General features: G+C 40.9%; 1 protein-coding gene and 1 long non-coding RNA gene across 27 annotated transcripts in view; one reads left to right on the top strand and one right to left on the bottom strand.

Annotated features, from left to right (window-relative positions):
- The window catches only part of DTNA (dystrobrevin alpha), a 451,122-nt gene that overhangs the window by 320,537 nt on the left and 109,930 nt on the right, over window positions 1–20,655 (top strand). For all 25 annotated transcript variants that reach the window (NM_001076260.2, XM_024984389.2, XM_024984390.2 and 22 more), the window contains one exon: window positions 9,618–9,831. In NM_001076260.2, the coding sequence (NP_001069728.2) occupies window positions 9,618–9,831 (214 nt within the window). The remainder of the gene's footprint in view (window positions 1–9,617; window positions 9,832–20,655) is intronic.
- LOC132343763 (uncharacterized) lies at window positions 1,160–9,681 on the bottom strand. Of its 2 annotated transcripts, XR_009492703.1 has the most exons (4): window positions 9,463–9,681; window positions 9,185–9,327; window positions 4,285–4,365; window positions 1,160–1,496 (listed from the first exon to the last, which is right to left on the bottom strand). It is a non-coding gene; the product is annotated as an uncharacterized lncRNA (long non-coding RNA). The 2 variants fall into 2 exon arrangements; XR_009492704.1 differs by lacking the exon at window positions 4,285–4,365 and having other exon boundaries at window positions 9,463–9,622.

Genomic DNA, 20,655 nt, shown 5'->3' with positions numbered 1-20,655 from the left:
CCTTAAAAGCATTTTTACTTAAAGTCTACTTGGCATTTCAAACCCTGAATGCAACATGCCATTTGATAGCTACAGAGGAAAAAGACGATGCAAACTCATGTGTGTGCGTGTTTCAGTGCTAAGGGAATCAGAATTTATTGGACAACTAAAAGAATTAATCTGCATAATTAGCTTTTCTACAAGCATATTCTCAGGATCTGCTGTATGAATGAACACAATTTGGCACTCCAAACCCACAATATAAACTAGGCAGAAATACCACCTGAACTTGGTGCTCATAATTGTGAGAGTGTGATTACAAGGGGAAATTCATGCTGGGAATTTTCCTGAAGGTCAGGAAATTTAGGTCCAGGGAGGGGAGAGTTGGATGAATTTTCAGCAGACAACCGATCTCTTTTGCAGTGGGATTGTATGAGTAAATTAACAGTGGAACCCTCCCTGTTTTCACCTGCATGTCTCAAAGGTGGAAAAACAAGTCATAACAAAGCCTCAGATAACAGTCACCATCACTTTAAGTATCGGTGGCAAGGGTGCTTGGGGGTTGAGAGAGCATGTGTATTGGTGTGCACACATATACACACACACTGTCTATACACTGGAGGATATATGTATGCTCCCAATGGCATATCAACAGATTATATTCAATTCCAAGCCTGCAATTTCCTTTTCTCCTAATTAAGAAAGCACAGCATAATGCAATGAGTGACCTTCTTGTAGATATAAATCTCTAACCTTTCTAAAACAGTGCATGAACTTAAAGGAAAACACACAATATAAAAGTTGTGAGTGTAAATTTTATTCAGGGTTTTAACTGAGGACTATAGTCCAGGACACAGGTCTGAGGAATTGCTCCAAAAATATAGTATGGATATGTATTATATATCCACATAACCATATATTAAATATTTTGTTGTTACTTAGTCACTCAGTCGTGTCTGACTCTTTTGCAACTTCATGGACTATAGCCCACTAGGCTCCTCTGTCCATGGGATTTTCTGGGCGAGACTACTGGAGTGGTTTGCCAGTTCCTCCTCCAGGGGTTCTTTCCCATCCAGGGATCAAGCCCTAGTCTCCGAGTCTCTTGTATTACAGGTGAATTCTTTACTGCTGAGCCACTGGGGAAACCCATATGAATATATATTAATTCATATATTGTGTATTACATATTATTCATATATATGTGAATTTTTTGCTGAAAAATACATGATGTCAAGCATACACCTGGGAAAAGATTACCATTAGTCACATGAAACAGATATCTCAAGTTAATGATTTCAGTGTTTTTCTGTGGATGGGAAGGTGCAAGAATCTTGGGTCATTGAAATTCTTGCTGAGATACGCATCTTGACTACCTAGGTGCCCACGTACCCAAAACACAGAATGCCTTATCTTGTATTTGATGCTGCAGGGCATATTGTCAGTGGCTGATTCCAACGGGTTGTGACTTAATCCTCGTAAAACCGGATGATGAGTAGCAGACGTTCTTTGTTCTCTTTCTGTTCACAGACATAATTATAGAAATCATTCTTAAGCTGCATGAACTAATTGATAGTTTCCAGCTTCTTGTAACATACCTCACACCCATTAGAACTTAGGAGGCTTTCTTGATGCCAAAAGACTGAGAAGTAGAGACTGAGAGCCAACTTCTCCTCCTTTAACATGAATAAAAACTGCTTGGGGAGGTTGTCACAATGCAGATTCTGATTCTCTAGTCCTGAGGTGGGGACCTGAGGGTCTGCATTTCTAACCAGCCTAGTGTCTTGCAACTCCTGGGTCCGCATCCCCCGGGAGCTATTTTACAGATTTGTAGGTGAGTCCAGTGTGCAGGCCCCATCAGAACCACCACTCCAAACTGACTGAGGTGTCACTAGGAAATGACGGTTATTGACCTTCCCTTGCTGCAAGGCCTTTGAGAGCCTTCTAAAGGTTTATCAGTCAGTGATCATCAGAATCACCCGGAGAGCTTTATCAAAATCTTTTCCCATCCTCCTAAGTTTTGGAATCAGTAAGTGGTAGAATCTGAGCTTGGGAATTTTGAGATTTATTTCATGAGCTGTCTCTTGATTTTCCTATCCTTGATGTACCCTCTCATATTTTACCCTGTTTGTATGATTCTCTTTATGCTAATCAACTTTATGACATCGGTTATTTCTGTCTAGACCCAGGTTCAATCCCTAAGTTGAGAAGATCTACTGCAGAAGGAAATGGCAATCCACTCTAGTATTCTTGCCTATAGAATTTCATGGACAGAGGAGCCTGGGAGGGCTACAGTCCATGGGGTCACAAAGAGTTGGACACGACTCAGCAACTAAGCAGCAAAATTGAAACTTTCCATTTATTTATAAAGACAAACTGTGAGGATTTAATATAAATGTATGAAATTAACATATATTATTTTTAAGATTCTGTGAAGTACTAAATACTCCTTTTAAGAATACATTTTGTTTATTCTTGACATGGTTAATGTTAAATAAATAATTTCACTTTGCAAACTGATGCCTTATCTAGGATGTTAGCATAAAATGTACACAGTTATATAGATGAGGAAACCCCACTTCTAATCACTTGTGTAATAGCAGGTGCTCTGTGATGGACAGTTGACGCTTGATGGGTATTTAATAAAGTGTGCACAGTGCCATCTAGTGTCGTATAGTCATCACTGCATGACTTAAATAAATTCCTCATTTTCTAAAATGATTTGATAGCTCAACCATAAGTAGCATATTTATACAACTGCAGACCTTTAAAGGGGGTTCCCAGGTGGCTCAGTGCTAAAGAATCTGCCTGCCAATGCAGGAGGCGCTGGAGACACAGGTTTGATCCCTGGGTCAGGAAGATCCCCTGGAGGAGGGCATGGCAACCGACTCCAGTATTCTTGCCTGGGAAATCCCATGGACAGAGGAGCCTGGAGGGCTACAGTCCATGCAGTCAAAGAGAGTCAAACATGACTGAGCGGCTGAGCAGGAGCACAAGAAGACCTTTGAAACAGAGCCTCTTACTAACTTCCTAATGACTGTCAACTTAGCACATTTCTTAATGTTCTTATTTTATTAAGCAAAAGGCTTGTGATACTTATCTTTTTTCAATAATAATTAACAGATATTGAATGCTTATTATGCACTAAGCACTATGTGAAGTGCTTTACATGGGTTATCTTATTTGTTTCCCACAATGACCCACATTTTACAGATAAGGAAATTGAAGCTTAAGGACATTAAGTGACTTGCTCAAGGTGTAATAGATAGCCGGTATAAAAGTCTGACAGAAACCCAGCCAACTGCCCAGGGACCTGTACCACTCTGCACTGTGATCCGAACCTCTTAAAGTAGTTACCGATAAGTTTCCAAAAAACCTGTATGAAGAAGGCCTTTATGTATGAAAGAGACCTCACAAGGTCTCTAATTATAGTGAAATCAATTCAAACTCCACTAACTCAGAATATATGACAACCAAACTGAAAAGCTGCCTGCTTTTGTGGATGAGCTGTGTGGTTTGTGCTTCTTTTATGTCACCTACATGGTGGTGGTGGTTTAGTTGCTAAGTGGTGTCTGACTCTTGCAACCTCATGGACTGTAGGTCCCTAGGCTCCTCTGTCCATGGAATTCTCCAGGCAAGAATACTGGAGTGCGTTGCCATTTCCTTCACCAGGGCATCTTTCTGACCCAGAGATCAAACCCATGTCTCCTGCATCATAGGCAGATTCTTTTCCGCTGAGCCACGAGGGAAGCCATCACCTACATAATGTATGCCAAAAATTATCTGTTAATTAGTTTACTGATTTTGGAGTACTGGGCTAAAACTTAGGTTTTTTTAGGAACTTTAGGAAATTTTCTAAATTAATAATAGGATATTACAGCTGCAGATCAGAAGTTGTTTAACACTAATAGTTATCATTTGTTAAGTATCTATTATGTGCCAAGCCCTGTGGTCAGCCGTTTGTATACCTTTTCTCTTTTATCCTCACCACAACTCCCTCTGAGTGGTATTAGTTTCCTCATTTCTAAAAAAGGAATAATAAAATGTATGTGTGCATGCTAAATCTCTTCAGTTGTGTCTGACTCTTTGCTACCCTAAGGACTGTAGCCTGCTAGTCTCCTCTGTCCATGGGATTCTCCAGGCAAGAATACTGGAGTGAGTTGCTATGCTCTTCTCCAGGGGATCTTCCCAATCCAGGAGTCAAACCCACATCTCTTGCATCTCCTGCATTGGCAGGTGGGTTCTTTACCACTAGCGCCACCTATGTAAAGCCCAATAAAATGTATTGAGGTGAAATAACTTGCTCACAGTTTTACAGTTGTTAGTGGAGCCAGGAGTAAAACCTGTCTTTGTGATGGCAAAATCTGTATCCTTTCCACTCTGCTACTCCTAGAAAATAAGTACAGATAACAAGCATGATTACAGTCTTTCTGTGGACTGCCACCCCCTGTGCAAAAATGCCAGAGTGCCTTACTTGGATAAAACAGTAGGTTCTAGCGACTTCCACATGCATGCCTGTCCATCTTCGTTCCCTTCTTTCCTCATTGTCAGAAATGATATTTTTAAGCTGCATTACTGATCATGTCACTGTGCTGTTTAAAACCCATGTCTCAGCATCCAGACCAGAATCATTATTGCAGCTATAGTGCTCCTCTACCTTATCTTGTTCCAGTTGCCTCTTCATGACCATATAGTAATCTAGTTTGTGCCTGGCACCCTGTCTGTCACAGTAAGTCATGATTTTTGATTATCTGTGCCGTCATGAAGCAGGTCTGTATCCCCACCAGACTGTTAGCCCCTGAGGCAGGAACCGCATCTTTATAGCTTGCCATTGAGTCCCCAAGACCTGCCACAGTGCTGGGCACATCATTATGAAAACTAGCTTTCTTTCAGTCACATGTAACTAGCCTCACATTCAGAATTAGCATTTTATTTTTCCTTATTTAGTGACCTTAAATGTGTGAAAAACACAAATATGAAGCATTTTTTTTATTGAAAGATAATTGCTTTACAGAATTTTGTTGTTTTCTGTCAAACCTCAACATGAATCAGCCATAGGTATACATAGATCCCCTCCCTTTTGAACCTCCCTCCCATGTTCCTCCCCATCCTACCTCTCTAGGCTGATACAGAGCCCCTGTTTGGGTTTCCTGAGCCATACAGCAAATTCCCATTGGCTATCTGTTTTACATATGGTAATGTAAGTTTCCATGTGGAACATATTTATTTTTAATAACTTTCACATGATTTCTAAATGTTTTCTCTATAATTATAGGATGCTGTTATTTCCTATGTTATATTCCCTATTCCAAGTGTTTTCAGGCATCATCCCATTTTACCTTCATAGTAATCATCGGAGGGGAAGTACTATTATCAGCCCGACTTTTCTAAGATAAGATTCAAGGAAGTCAAGTAATTTGACTGATGCTGTACCTAAGATTGGGGCTTCCCCAGTGGCTCAGCGGTAAAGAATCCATTTGCAATGCAGGAGCCACAGGAAATGTAATCCCTGGGTCAGGAAGATCCCCTGGAGGAGGGCATGGCAACCCACTCCACTATTCTTGCCTGAAGAATCCCATGGACAGAGGAGCCTGGTGGGCTACAGTTCATAGAGTCACAAGAAGTCGGATATGACTGAAGAGACTGAGCAGGCATGCATACCTAAGATTCATGCTTGCATGATTCTTCATGTTGATATTTCATGATTACACCTATCACATCTTTAGCAATCACATGCGTCCATAGCCTGTTTCTCTATTATCATTTCCTTGTCATTCACTCAGCCAACAGATATTCATTAAGCTCCTATGATGTATGAGGCCCTGTGACAGTGCTTGGGATATGAATGGTTATCACAACAGGCTGTCTTTTTCTGTGGCATGGACAATGCAGAGAGGGAAACAGGTGACCAACTTATCTGTACATAGAGTCCACTAAATACTGTGATGGGAAAGAACAGTGCTCACCATACGGCATGTATGGTGAGTACAAAACCTGGAGGCAGGGATCCAGAAAGACATCCTTGAGGAAGCGGTATTGACACTGAGTTATGGTGGATGAAACATAGATGAGAAGTAAATGAGGCCAGATCAGAAACAACTTTGCAAGACATGTTGAAGAGTTTGGATTTCAAATGAATGGGAAGTTTACTAAAGGACTTCCAGCATCATACAAGTGCCGTGTCAGATTTGCAGTTCAGCAATATCACTCTGACTCCAGTGTATAGCAAGGGTTGGGATGGAGAAAGAATAAAGACAAAAGAACTGACTTAACCAGTGAGAGCTAGTGGTCACAGGAGTGGATGATGGAGTTGCGTGATGGGGATAAGGGTCCATGAAAACAGAGGCATTAAAGTGACATTGATGAGATAGTTTCATAGGACTTGGTCACTGAGAGCATGTATGATATGGGACCCATGGATGAAAGGCAGGTTCTCACGGGGGCAAGAGTTAGTGCCATTCACTAGAGAAGGGAACCCCAGAGGAAATGGGTTTGGAAGAGAAAAGATAGGCTGGACATGCAAAGGCTCAATTGCCTGAAGAACCTCCCTTTGGTCTGTTGGTCAATCTCATGCATCTGTGTTCTTCCACTTCTGGGAATCCTAGAGCCTTCATCTGCCCCGACAGAGTCTCCCCAGGAGAGACCTCGGTATGTAGACTATGCCTCCACCAGCTGCCATTTCTCTTTCTTGCCTTGTAGCCATCTCCTTCCTATGCTCAAGTTCAGAGTCCATATTCCTCTTCTCCAATGCCTGTTTCTTGTGATCCATAGCCAGGATCTGGATCAGAATGGCTCAGTAGCCCACTCCTTATGGTTACCTGGGCACACACAAGAGCCAGGACAATGGGCCAGATCTCATCATCATGGCTCTCTTTGTATCCTGTACCGGATATCCCCAAGGACTAGAGTCAGAGGGTTTGTAGATCAAATGTATAGGGAATAATTATAGGAATCCCATCTATTTCCCTCAAGAAATTTAATTAATAAATAAGTTCAACTTATAATGCCATCTCCCTAGGAGTACCTTGCTTGCTAAATTGAAAAATTGGATCCATAACATTAAGAAATACAAATAATGTCCTTGTTGTGTGATAAAGAATGTTGCAAATTTGGAATCACAGAAATCTGAATTTATCCAAATCTAAGAAATATTTAAGGAATTCAGTTGGAAAGTGATTTGTGTTCCTCTGTTCTTTTGCCATGACTCACATTATTCATTTGTTCGTGTAGAATGTGTTGTCTCTATGTACCAGGTACTACCACTTTTGATTTCAAGCATTTTTTCTATTTAATGAACACCATCTCCACTTTGGGCTTCCGTGGTGGCTCATTGGAAAAGAATTTGCCTTCCAAGGCAGGAGACGTGGGTTCTATCCCTATGTCAGGAAGATCGCCTGGAGAAGGAAATGGCAGCTCACTCCAGTATTCTTGCCTAGGAAATCCCATGGACAGAGGAGACTGGCATACTACAGTTCATGGGGTTGAAAAAAGAGTCAGACATGATTTAGCAACTAAACAGCAACAGCCCCCACTTTACAGATGAGGAAAGTGAGGCTCTGAGTCAAGGCTTAAAGGGTATGCACTTGTAGAAGAATAGCCAGATTTGGACCTAGGTCTTTGGACTCCAAGTCAAGCGTTTATTTCAACTTCAAGTCCAGGAGCTTGATAGATGTTAGTTTTGTTTTTCAAATACAGTGTCAGAAGTGAGCAAAGAGATAAGAGACTAAAACTTGAAAGTTGTTGGTGGAAAAGCATATGTGGCATGTACAGTTCTCAGGAATGAAAACATAAGTGTATATTAGGCTGGCCAGAAAAGTTCGTTTGGGTTTTTCCATAAGATCTTATTGCAAAAACCAAACAAACTTTTTGGTCAACCCAATACTTCATTGAGAAAGACAACATATTTTTCAAACACCAAAGTGTAATGAAACGTGAACCTTAAACTTGATGAAGATGTAGAGAATCTAGAATTCTCACACTCCTGATGGGAGTGTAAAACAGTACAACTAGTTTAAGAAACGCTTTGGAAGTTTCATAATGAAACATACACCTCCCATACGAGCTAGTCACTTTCGTTTCTACATATTTACCAGAGAAATGGAAGTGTATGTCTATACAAAGTTTTGTACATGATTGTTCATAGCAGTTTTATTCATAATAACCAATAACTGGAACCACCCAAATGTCTACCAGCAGGGAAATTGATAACCAATTTGTGGTATAGCTATTTAATAGGATACCATGCAGCAATAAAAAAGAAGAAACTATTGTCATGCAACAACATAGATAATTCTCAAGGTCGTTACAGTAAAAGGATACAAACAAAAAAAGTACATATTGTATGATTCCAGCCATATAGTATTCTAGAAAATCGTGATAGAAAACAGATCTTTGGTTTCCCAGGATGAAGTGGTAGGAGGGATGAGAATCTGCATAAGGAGACCTCGGGGGGCGGGGGGCGGTGATACACGTGTCGGTTTCTCTTAACTGTGGTGATGGTTTCTGGGACCATCATAACAAGACTTCGGGGTGAACAGGGAAGACATAGAAATGGATTTCTTGACTATCCTAGCAAAAGTAACCATGAATTGAGTTACATGAGCTTGCTATCAGTGGCATCAAGAAACTATTCTTGACCTTTAAGTGATTTGTGTCTTAGTTCTACTGCTTCATTGAAGAGGTAACTTTTCCTTTTTCCCCTGCCTATCTTCCTGCCTACTTTAACTTTTCCTTTTTTCTTATTGCAAACCTTAGATGACTGAAAATATGTAAAGAAATGAAAATATTTTAAATGCTCAAATGCACTTTTGATAGCCTTTCAACACTGGAATATGTGTCGGTTTTCTCTTTTCTTTGTAAGGGGTCAGGATGTACAAGTGGGAAAGTGCTTTAAAGCCAGATAGCCTTGTTAATTTTAATCACAATTACTATATACTTCAAAGTTGCTAAGAAACTGGATCTTAAAAGTTCTCGCCACAAAAAAAGAAATGATAATCATGGGACCCAGTGTGTTAGCTAACGGTATGGTGGCAATCATCTTGTGGTATAGTGAATTTAAGTCGCTCAGTCGTATCCAACTCTTTGCAGCCCCATGGACTGTAGCCTACCAGGCTTCTCTGTCCATGGGATTTTCCAGGCAAGACACTGGAGTGGGTTGCCAATGTGTCAAATCAATATAAAAATTATCAAATCAGCACTTGAAACTTACCCAGTGTTATATAGCAATTCTATCTCAATGTTTTAAAAAGCCAGATAGGCCTGGATACAAATGCCAGGTGACTTCCCTTGGACGTTGGTGTTCGTCAGTTAACTTTCTTGATCCTCAGGTTCTTCACATTGTATTTCAAAGATCTATTATGAAGAATAACAGATTATTAAGAAGAATACTGTGATGTTCAGAAATAGTCCTCTCCTGTGATGTTCATGAAATTATTGGTTTGCTGTTATACGTTGCACATCAGCTCTTTGAGATCCTGCGCTATGTACCTTTCTCTGCTAGTGTCAACCCCCGCAGCGGTGGAACACGTACGGAAGCCTGCGAGGCACCTTGTCAAAACAGGACGAATGGCACGTGTGAAATAATGAATTGCCTTTCCATGCACTCTGGGCTGATACGTCCACTCTGCTTTCGTTGTCTGTAGTGCACCTGGTGGACATTTGGAACGTCATAGAAGCACTGAGAGAAAACGCTCTGAACAACGTGGACCCAAACATGGAGCTCAACGTGGCCCGACTGGAGGCTGTGCTCTCCACCATCTTTTACCAGCTCAACAAAAGGATGCCAACCACACACCAAATCCAGGTGGAGCAGTCCATCAGCCTCCTGTTAAACTTCCTGCTGGCAGCCTTTGATCCGTAAGCTCCCTCTGAAATGTCTGTGACTCTCTGCGTGTTCCGTCTCCCCTTCCTCTTATCCTTCTTGGTCTTTATTCCAAAGAATATTCTGGAGGAACCAACTGCTGCTTTTTTCTTGTTCAGATACTTATCTCAATAGAGTTTCTGTGTGTGTAACATAAATTTTAAATGCTTTGGAAAAGACTTAGAGCGTAAAATGGCACCACAGGAAACTGGGGACACTTGTATTTTATGTGCTGACCTTTGTTTAATTCATCCTACGCTTCCTAGAAGCTACGGACACTTGGAAGCCACGTGGTGGCAGGCCTGTGGAGCGATTTAATGAAGCATGTTGTGGAGGAGGTTTTTAACCCTCTCCTTTGCAAATCGTCTAAGACAGCACTTCTGAGGTGTCATAACAAGACCCCAGAGCAAACAGAGACGTTGAACAGGCTTCCTTCCTTGACTAGTCTAGTAAAAATAGCTGTGACTTGCATTAAACGGACTGGTCCATAATGTACCACGTAAAACAAAGTGATGCCATTTCACGCACCTCAAGTGAAACCCAGCCTCATTATCTTAAACTTCCCCTCACAGACACAGAGAATTTCAGAGCCGTCTGAGATCTTAAAAGTCGTTCTTCCAAACTTCTAATTTTACCGGTGAAGGACCCAAAGCACAGAGAGATTGTCATTTGTCCAGTGGCAATCAGCAGGGCCACTGACTCTCAGCATGATAGTGGCAGAATGGGGACTTAGGGATTCAGCTTCGATTTCTTTTCCCAGGCACATGTGGCAGCCCTGGAAAATGTAAAACCTCCCCTGAATCCCATTATCAGATCAAAATTTCAAAAGGGCTTTTGCTGATGGCCCCTAGGCTAGATATAGGATCAACACCTCCAATTTCACTCCTTGTTTTGAATATTAAAAAGGAAAATCACTAGCTTGACCTTTCAGCAATCCCTTTTAAGACTCTCAGAAGATTTTGCTTATTCTCGTTGCCAAGGCTTGGGAGTAGTTAAGCCCAGCACTGGAGATGTTCCAGCCAGGCTAATGTCATTATGCCACTCACAAAAGTCACCAGCTGTCACTCTGCAACCTAGCATGCTGATAGGATAGTTGGTGCTCAGGTTGACCAGTAGACATTATTGTCTCTGTGTTTATATTTTGAGAAATTCTCAAGTTGAAATAAGCAAGCAGTCCAGCCTGATAAATTCCATTTATCTTAGTCTGTGCAACCTTCAGAACTGATGTCCTGCTCTGGGCTCATCACTGTGGTAGTCAAGTGGCAGTGCTGGGAAAGGAAGCGGTGGTTCCATATGACAGGCAGCAGAGTGGAACCAAGCCGTGGAATTTCTGTAACAAGACCATGGCAGCTTTCAGACCTGTTGCTAAAACCTTCAGGAGGCTTATTTGTTATAAGTGTAACGGTGGAAAATGTAAACAGAAAGAAGTAATTTCCTGCTACCTCATGGGGTATTGCTAGAGGATTCATAAGGAATCAAAGCTAAAAAATAATTTGGGCCAACTCTGAAAATTCAGAAATGAGGCCAAATTAGCAATAAGGGTGGGGGATGTTGTGAAATAGATGGAGCTTAAACTAATAGATTTGTCACTTTTGTTTGGGAATATCAGGAAGAGCATTTCAAAAAGCCAAGCTGTAAATGTTCTCTAAATAGCTCTGATAATGTAGCTGAATCATTTGAAGATTGTTGGATGCTAAGCTAAGAAGGATTATACCAAGATAAAGAGTAGTTCACACCCATGTTCAGAAGAAATATTTGGTTCCTAATCTTCTTACTAATGGGAAAGTCCCTGGTGTCTTCTTTCAGTAATCTCATTGTAGTAGATTTAGAAACACATCCATACAGAGAAATCTCACTGTAGAGATTCATACATGCATCCATCTAAAAGACAGACCCCAGTCTGCACACACTTCTGCATTCTCAGAGCCAATGAGTATAGGTCTACTAAAAAACAAGTTTTCCATCTGATGGATTTTGAAATTTTAGACACTGTGAGTGCGTCTCATAAGGAAGTCCACTACCTGGAAATACAATTTACAAGTGAGTATAAGAATAGAAACAAGAGTAAAATGAAAGTTCTATTCCAACTCTTCTGATAGTATACTTCTAGTTATCCAAATGAGATCCAGGATGGAAATCTGATGTCATTTCCTACCACCTGTCCCATAACTATATGCAAGTATTTATTTTTTATTGAACTATAGTTGATTTATGATATTGTATTCATTTCTGAGGAACAGCAAAGTGATTAAGCTATACATATACAGATATTTCATTTTTATATTCTTTTAAATTATGGTTTATCATAGGATACTGAATATACTTCCCCATGCTAGACAATAGGATCTTGTTGGTTATTCATTCCATATGTAATAGCTTACATCTGCTAACCCCACCCTCCCACTTCATCCCTCCTCCAGCCCCTCCCCTTGGTAACCACAAGGGTAACAGACCCTTAGTCTGTTCTCTATGACCCTCAGTCCGTTACTGTTTCCTAGATAGGATCATTTGTGTCATATTTTAGATTCCACATATAAGTGATATCATATGGTATTTGTCTTTCCCTTTCTGACTTACTTTACTTGGTATGATAATCTTTAATTCATGCATATTGCTCCAAATGGCATTATTTTACAGAACCCAAGTATTTAAGGGAGGCTTCTGTATCTTGGTAGGCATGAATGAGCCTGATAGTGGTAGATCAATGATGTGCTTCTGCTATTACAGAGTCACTGAAATGTTTAGGAGATTGTCCCCTCATTTGCTATATTTTAATTGCTCATATTAAAAGAAAAATGAGGAAAAATGTATAATAAGTTAGAGATGCCATGAGATTCTGGACTCTAAAGTGGTACTGTTTTAAAAAAACTGAAGCAAATACAGAAATTTAATCCCATGAAGAATAAGAACTTGCATTCAAAGAAATATGGCTATTATTTCGCTTGTGCCTTAAAGTTCACCAGCCTCAGCCAGTTGAACTCTGCCAAGAAATAATGACCTGAAATGAGGATGAAGGCCCACCTGACTTGGATGCACCCCTGGGAACCAGACTTACCTTCCCACAACCACGGTTCCCCCAAAATAACACTCTTCCATTTCTCTCCACCATCCTCCCCCAACCACCTGGATCTCTGTTCTCACACAGGCATGCTTGCCATAGACTGTAATCAGTTCCCTGGTTTTGAGGTTTCTCTGCTCTTTGGCCAAGTCAGCCTCATGATGCAGTACATCACTGCATACATAGGGTGATTCATAGACCTCAGGAGTTGGCATTTGCCTCCAATGCCTGGACTTCCCAGGTGGCGCTTGTGGTAAAGAACCTGCCTGCCAGTGCAGGAGACATGAGACAGTGGTTTGATCCCTGGGTCAGGAAGATTCTGGAGGAGGACATGGCCACCCACTCCAGTATTCTTGCCTGGAGAATCCCCTGGACAGGGGAGCCTGCGGGGCTACAGTCTATGATGTCACACAAAGAGTCAGGCACAACTGAAGTGACTTAGCATGGCATGGCATAGCCTAAAGATGCTTGCCATTCTGTCACTGAATAGGCAGTCACTTCAGTCTAGAAGGTTTTCGTTTTGACCACTTTCCTTCTAAAGATGGATGCTTGGAGGGATATCACCCAGTGGGCTATTACCTAACAACTTCCAAGCATACTGTATCCATATCTGGAAACTTTCTTCTCTGAGTGTCTCTAGGGAAATGGAGAACTGTGCCTGAGAAGCATGGGAAAGGGATCTCAGAAAAGGAGAGCAGGGGCTTAGAGGGAAGAAGAATGTAAGGAAATAACCAGAGGCTTGAGCCCGTCTCTTCCTGTCTCTGCCCTTCTGTGCTCCTCCAGGAACCCACCTGCCTCCTTCCTTTATCTGCTGGCAGGAGCCTTTCCTGAGACTCTTTCTTTCATAAGCCAATAACTCTAACTCGACAGCACTTTTCCTCTCACCTCTTGTCCATATCCCAGTGGGGGAAAAATCTCCTTGAAGTGTTCTAAAGCCTTCTACTGTTATTACTTTTTAGGCAAATACAGTATACTAACGTATATATATGGAATTTAGAAAGATGGTAACAATAACCCTGTGTACAAGACAGCAAAAGAGACACTGATGTATAGATCAGTCTTGTGGACTCTGTGGGAGAGGGACAGGGTGGGACGATTTGGGAGAATGGCATTGAAACATGTATAGTATCATGTATGAAACGAGTTGCCAGTCCAGGTTCGATGCACGATACTGGATGCTTGGGGTTGGTGCACTGGGACGACCCAGAGGGATAGTATGGGGAGGGAGGAGGGAGGAGGGTTCAGGATGGGGAACACATGTATACCTGTGGCAGATTCATTTCGATATTTGGCAAAACTAATACAATATTGTAAAGTTTAAAAATAAAATAAAATTTTAAAAAAATAAATAAAAAAAATAAAGAAGCAAAAAAAAAGAGAAAGAAAGTAACAAAAAGAAAAAAAAATACATGACGGAAAATTACAAAATGAAAATAATTGTCTTCTTTAAAAAGCAGTTTTACTGAGGTACCATGGTTACCTTGAAAATAATCCTTCAAAGTCAATCACGTGTGGCCTTTTGGAGAGGTGGGGTCATAGACGCTGATACACTGTGAAGCCCTTCACCTCTCGTGGTGGAGCTGCTCATCTTTTGCCAGGGCCCACTGCTCCTTTCATGTGATTCTGATGGTCTCTTAGAGTGGGGGCCTCTCCGCTTGTGTGACTGCCTCACACAAGCTACTTTTAAGTCTTTTTCTTTGTATGCACAGCATCTGAGCCAATATGCAGCTCACAGTGCATCAGTGAGTGAGTGAATGAATGAATGAAAATCAGAGGTTGACTTTTCTCAGCTCTTACCACACTAATTTCTTTTTATTCTTTTTCTGAGATTCAGTCAGTTCAGTTCAGTTCAGTCGCTCAGTCATGTCCGACTCTTTGCGACCCCATGTATCGCAGCACGCCAGGCCTCCCTGTCCATCACCAACTCCTGGAGTTCACTCAGACTCACGTCCATCGAGTCAGTGATGCCATCCAGCCATCTCATCCTCTGTCGTCCCCTTCTCCTCCTGCCCCCAATCCCTCCCAGCATCAGAGTCTTCTCCAATGAGTCAACCCTTCGCATGAGGTGGCCAAAGTACTGGAGTTTCAGCTTTAGCATCATTCCTTCCAAAGAAATCCCAGGACTGATCTCCTTCAGAATGGACTGGTTGGATCTCCTTGCAGTCCAAGGGACTCTCAAGAGTCTTCTACAACACCACAGTTCAAAAGCATCAATTCTTCAGTGCTCAGCCTTCTTCACAGTCCAACTCTCACATCCATACATGACCACAGGAAAAACCATAGCCTTGACTAGACGAACCTTTGTTGGCAAAGTAATGTCTCTGCTTTTGAATATGCTATCTAGGTTGGTCATAACTTTCCTTCCAAGGAGTAAGCGTCTTTTAATTTCATGGCTGTAGTCACCATCTGCAGTGATTTTGGACTCCAGAAAAATAAAGTCTGACACTGTTTCCACTGTTTCCCCATCTATTTCCCATGAAGTGTTGGGGCCAGATACCATGATCTTCATTTTCTGAATGTTGAGCTTTAAGCCAACTTTTTCACTCTCCTCTTTCACTTTCATCAAGAGGCTTTTGAGTTCCTCTTCACTTTCTGCCATAAGGGTGGTGTCATCTGCATATCTGAGGTTATTGATATTTCTCCAGGCAATCTTGATTCCAGCTTGTGTTTCTTCCAGTCCAGCATTTCTCATGATGTACTCTGCATATAAGTTAAATAAACAGGATGACAATATACAGCCTTGACAAACTCCTTTTCCTATTTGGAACCAGTCTGTTGTTCCATGTCCAGTTCTAACTGTTGCTTCCTGACCTGCGTATAGGTTTCTCAAGAAGCAGATCAGGTGGTCTGGTATTCCCATCTCTTGAAGAACTTTCCACAGTTCATTGTGATCCACACAGTCAAAGGCTTTGGCATAGTCAATAAAGCAGAAATAGATGTTTTTCTGAAACTCTCTTGCTTTTTCCATGATCCAGTGGATGTTGGCAATTTGATCTCTGGTTCCTCTGTCTTTTCTAAAACCAGCTTGAACATCAGGAAGTTCACGGTTCACATATTGCTAAAGCCTGGCTTGGAGAACCCTGAGCATTACTTTACTAGCGTGTGAGATGAGTGCAATTGTGCAGTAGTTTGAGCATTCTTTGGCATTGCCTTTCTTTGGGATTGGAATGAAAACTGACCTTTTCCAGTCCTGTGGCCACTGCTGAGTTTTCCAAATTTGCTGGCATATTGAGTGCAGCACTTTAACAGTCACAGCATCATCTTTCAGGATTTGGAATAGCTCAACTGGAATTCCATCACCTTCACTAGCTTTGTTCATAGTGATGCTTTCTAAGGCCCACTTGGCTTCACATTCCAGGATGTCTGGCTCTAGGTCAGTGATTACACCATCGTGATTATCTGGGTCGTGAAGATCTTTTTTGTACAGTTCTTCTGTGTATTCTTGCTATCTCTTCTTAATATCTTCTGCTTCCGTTAGGTCCATACCATTTCTGTCCTTTATCGAGCCCATCTTTGCATGAAATGTCCCCTTGGTATCTCTAATTTTCTTGAAGAGATCTCTAGTCTTTCCCTAAGCCCTCCTTAATCTCCAGTCTGTATAGTCAAGGCTATGGTTATTCCAGTAGTCATGTATGGATATGAGAGTTGGACTATAAAAAAGGCTGAGTGCCAAAGAATTGATGCTTTGGAATGGTGGTGTTGGACAAGACTCTTGAGAGTCCCTTGGACTGCAAGGAGATCAAACCAATCCATCCTAAAGGAAATCAGTCCTGAATATTCATTGGAAGGACTGATTCTGAAGCAGAAGTTCAATACCTTGGCCAGCTGATGAGAAGAGCCAACTTATTGGAAAAGATCTTGATGCTGGGAAAGATTGAAGGCAGGAGGAGAAGGAGATGACAGGGGACAAGATGACTGGCATCACTGACTCAATGAACATGGGTTTGAGCAAGCTCCGGGAGATGGTGGAGGACAGGGAAGCCTGGTGTGCTGCCATCCATGGGGTTGCAAAGAATCAGACACCACTGAGCAACTGAACTGACCTGAATCTCCAGTCTATTATTATTAAACTTGGTAGGTCTAAGTTTGCTCTGTTACCTAGACTCCTATCCTCTATTTTCAATTCCTGCTCCATCTAGAAGCACATGAGATGCCCACGGTTACTAACGTGGGGAATCCCGTTTTCACAAAAGACTTCAACATGCTTCTCTTTACCCCGTTCCCACTTTCCTGGGAAACACTAAGATCGACTTTCATCAGGGACTTAATCTCATTTCAATTCAGGAGACTCCCTTCTTGGCACAGTTCCTCATAAAGTAGATTATGTGATGGGGGTCTTACTTTTAGCAAATATTTTTTGCACATATATTTAAAACTCCAAAGTTGGACAATGAGATGTATTCTAAGAAACAGTGATTTTCTTTTTTTTTTCAATATAAATTTATTTATTTTAATTGGAGGTTAATTACTTTACAATATTGTATTGGTTTTCCATACATCAACATGAATCCGCCACTAAACAGTGGTTTTCTTATTTGGGAGGTTGATTCTTAATGCCAATTCTCCAATGATAATAATAACAATATTATAATTGTAATAATAGCTAAGAGGTACTCAGCATTTACTGCATACCAGCAATCTTACTGGTTTGCTGCTGTATTATTATGATTTTCCAGGTTGAGTAAGTGATGAAGGTGAAAATAAAAAGATTAGATAATTTACTTCCTACTAGATGGGTTAAGTAGGGGAAAATCATTTTCTTTCAGGCATCAGTTTAAGTTCAGGTATATTCATGCTTTCCATTTTATCTTTTTATATGAGAATTAATGTGTTTTTTCCCCTAGACTTGCCCTGTTTATTATAGGATATTATTATTATGCTCACATTCCTAACCTTTCTAGTTTGCAGGATTTAGACAAGTTGACAGAGTGTATGTGAAAGAGATATTTGGACTTAACAAGTTTTACATTGTAGATTTAGAGTCAGTTCTACAATAGCCATCCATAACTCCATATTCATCGTGTAATAGTCTTTCATAGAGAATACAAAATTCTGGAATTTTCTTTTGACATTTTCTTTTGACATACCAGACCTTGCTGAGCCATTTGAACATCCTTTCACACTGCTGAGCCCCCAACACGATGGAGTGTACCATGGCATAATTTCAGATGTGTGAATATGAAATAATCCTGGAACTCTGCCAAAATCCTTCTGCCTTTTGAGTTTTAAAAATGATTCTGATGTTTAATTCAAGATGCACTACCAAATACACCAACAAAATGTGTTGTTCATGTGTGAGGCTCTATGGATGTGTGACAATGAAGGATAAAGAAAAGAGGCATACGAAACCAAATGTTCTCCTCTTGGCTTATGATTATGTATGTGGTGAGCACTCCACCTTTAAAATGTACTTGTCTTGGTGATTTTTTTCTTAGCACATCTTAAATCCAAGGTATCCACATTCTCTACTCACTAAAATTTTGTTCTGATGAAAAGTACTTTGCTCCAACACTCCTACATGTTGCGAAAATGGAAGCTCTTTCCAAAGAATTTTCATAGTTGTAGATAAATTGAACATCCTTAATGTCACTCGTCTTTCTGTCGGACACACTTGGGTGAGTGGCAGGTAGGATTTCATGGGAGTGAGGGAGAGATGTCCAAATGTTTGGCCTCTTCTAGTCTCCATTATGGACAAACTTCCAGCATACTCGCCTGGCCCAGTGCTGTCAGGATTCTTTTCCTGAATGTTTTGCTAACATTACGGGGAGCCCAAAGTGATGCCAGGGCCAAATATGGGATTCTGTGCATCCACATGTTAACTTCACTCACCCCAAAACAAGAGTAATTATGTATATGACCCCTTCTAAATTCAACGTATCACATGTCTACACGATCTAATATTAAGAGCTATAAAGTCAATCTTTGCAATTTTTCTCAAATACTTAGTATTGCTCAATATAATACTTAAGTGGTAAATCATAATATTTCACTTGTGCATTTATTCATTTAACTGACTTGTATCAAGAACTCACTATGTTCTAGGTGCTATGATAAGCTGGAGATAATAGACGAGTAAGACATGGACCTTGCCCATAAAATGTGTTGTATTAAAATTAACTAGTTTTGACTCTTTCTCCCCAGTAGAGGATTAGAAAAAGGAGGGTAGGGGTCATGCCTTATTTGCCTTTATATGCCCAACCTCTGAGGCATTGCTAGTCAATATTTATTGAGTTAATAAATGCATGATCCACATGAACAAAATAATTTCCAGATAGAGAAACATGTTATGACAGAGCCATGCTGTGGAAGACAGAAGAAGAAGCAATTCTCTCTGTGAATTAAACCACCAAAATGTGTGAGGAACAGAAGCGTGAGAGCTGGACCTCTGCTTGTCATAAATGCTTGCCAAATGCTTTGGTAAAATATGTTGGTAAAAGAAAAGCTTCTGGTTTTAGTATTCTTAAATAAAGAAATAATTCCTTGAGCCTGTTCAGAAAACAGTCAGTCAGAATTCAATCTCTTTTAGGGACTTGATATTTGTCATCAGTTCAGTTGCTCAGTCGTGTCCGACTCTTTGCAACCCCATGGACTGCAGCACGCCAGGCTTCCCTGTCCGTCACCAACTCCCAGAGCTTGCTCAAACTCATGTCCATAGTGATGCCATCCAACCATCTCATTCTCTGTTGTCCCTTTCTCCTCCTGCCTTCAATATTTCCCAGAATTAGGCTCTTTTCCAATGAGTTGGCTCTTCGCATCAGGTGGCCAAAATATTGGAGCTTCAGCTTCAGCATCTATCCTTATTTCCTTTAGGATTGACTGGTTTGAACTCCTTGCAGTCCAAGGAACTCTCAAGAGTCTTCTCCAACACCACGGTTCAAAAGCATCAATTCTATGGCACTCAGCTTTCTTTATGGTCCAACTCTCACATTCATACATGACTACTGGAAAAACCATAGCTTTGATTAGATGGGCCTTTGTTGACAAAGTAATGTGTCTGCTTTTTAATATGCTGTCTAGGTTTGTCGTATTTTTTCTTCCAAGAATCAAGTGTTTTTTAATTTCATGGCTGCAGTCACCATCTGCAGTGATTTTGGAGCCCAAGAAAATAAAATCTCTCACTGTTTTCATTGTTTCCCCATCTATTTGCCATGAAGTGATGGCATGAAGTGGGATCAGATACCATGATCTTGTTTTTTGAATGTTGAGTTTTAAGCCAGCTTTTTCACTCTCCTCTTTCACTTTCATCAGGAGGTTCTTTAGTTCCTCTTTGCTTTCTGCCATAAGGGTGGTGTCGTCTGCATATCTGAGGTATTGATATTTCTCCCAGCAGTCTTGATTCCATATTGTGATTCATCCAGCCCAGCATTTTGCATGATGTACTCTGCATATAAGTTAAAGAAGCAGGGTGACAATATACAGCCTTGATGCACTCCTTTTCCAATTTGGAAGCAGTCCATTGTTCCATGTCCAGTTCTAACTGTTGCTTCTTGACCTGCATACAGATTTCTCTGGAGGCCGCTCAGGTGGTCTGGTATTCCTGTCTCTTTAAGAATTTTCCACAGTTTGTTGTGATCCACACAGTCAAAGGCTTTAGTATAGTCAATGAAGCAGAATTGATGTTTTTCTGGAACTGTCTTGCTTTTTCTATGATCCAGTGGATGTTGGCAATTTGATCTCTCTGGTTCCTCAGCCTTTTCTAAATCCAACTTGAACACCTGGAAGTTGTTGGTTCGCATACTGTTGAAGCCTGTTCTCAGTTCAC

The sequence above is a fragment of the Bos taurus genome, chromosome 24, assembly GCF_002263795.3.
Source record: "Bos taurus isolate L1 Dominette 01449 registration number 42190680 breed Hereford chromosome 24, ARS-UCD2.0, whole genome shotgun sequence".
NCBI classification, from domain to species: domain Eukaryota; kingdom Metazoa; phylum Chordata; class Mammalia; order Artiodactyla; family Bovidae; genus Bos; species Bos taurus.
This window is presented reverse-complemented; position numbering and strand designations above follow the sequence as displayed.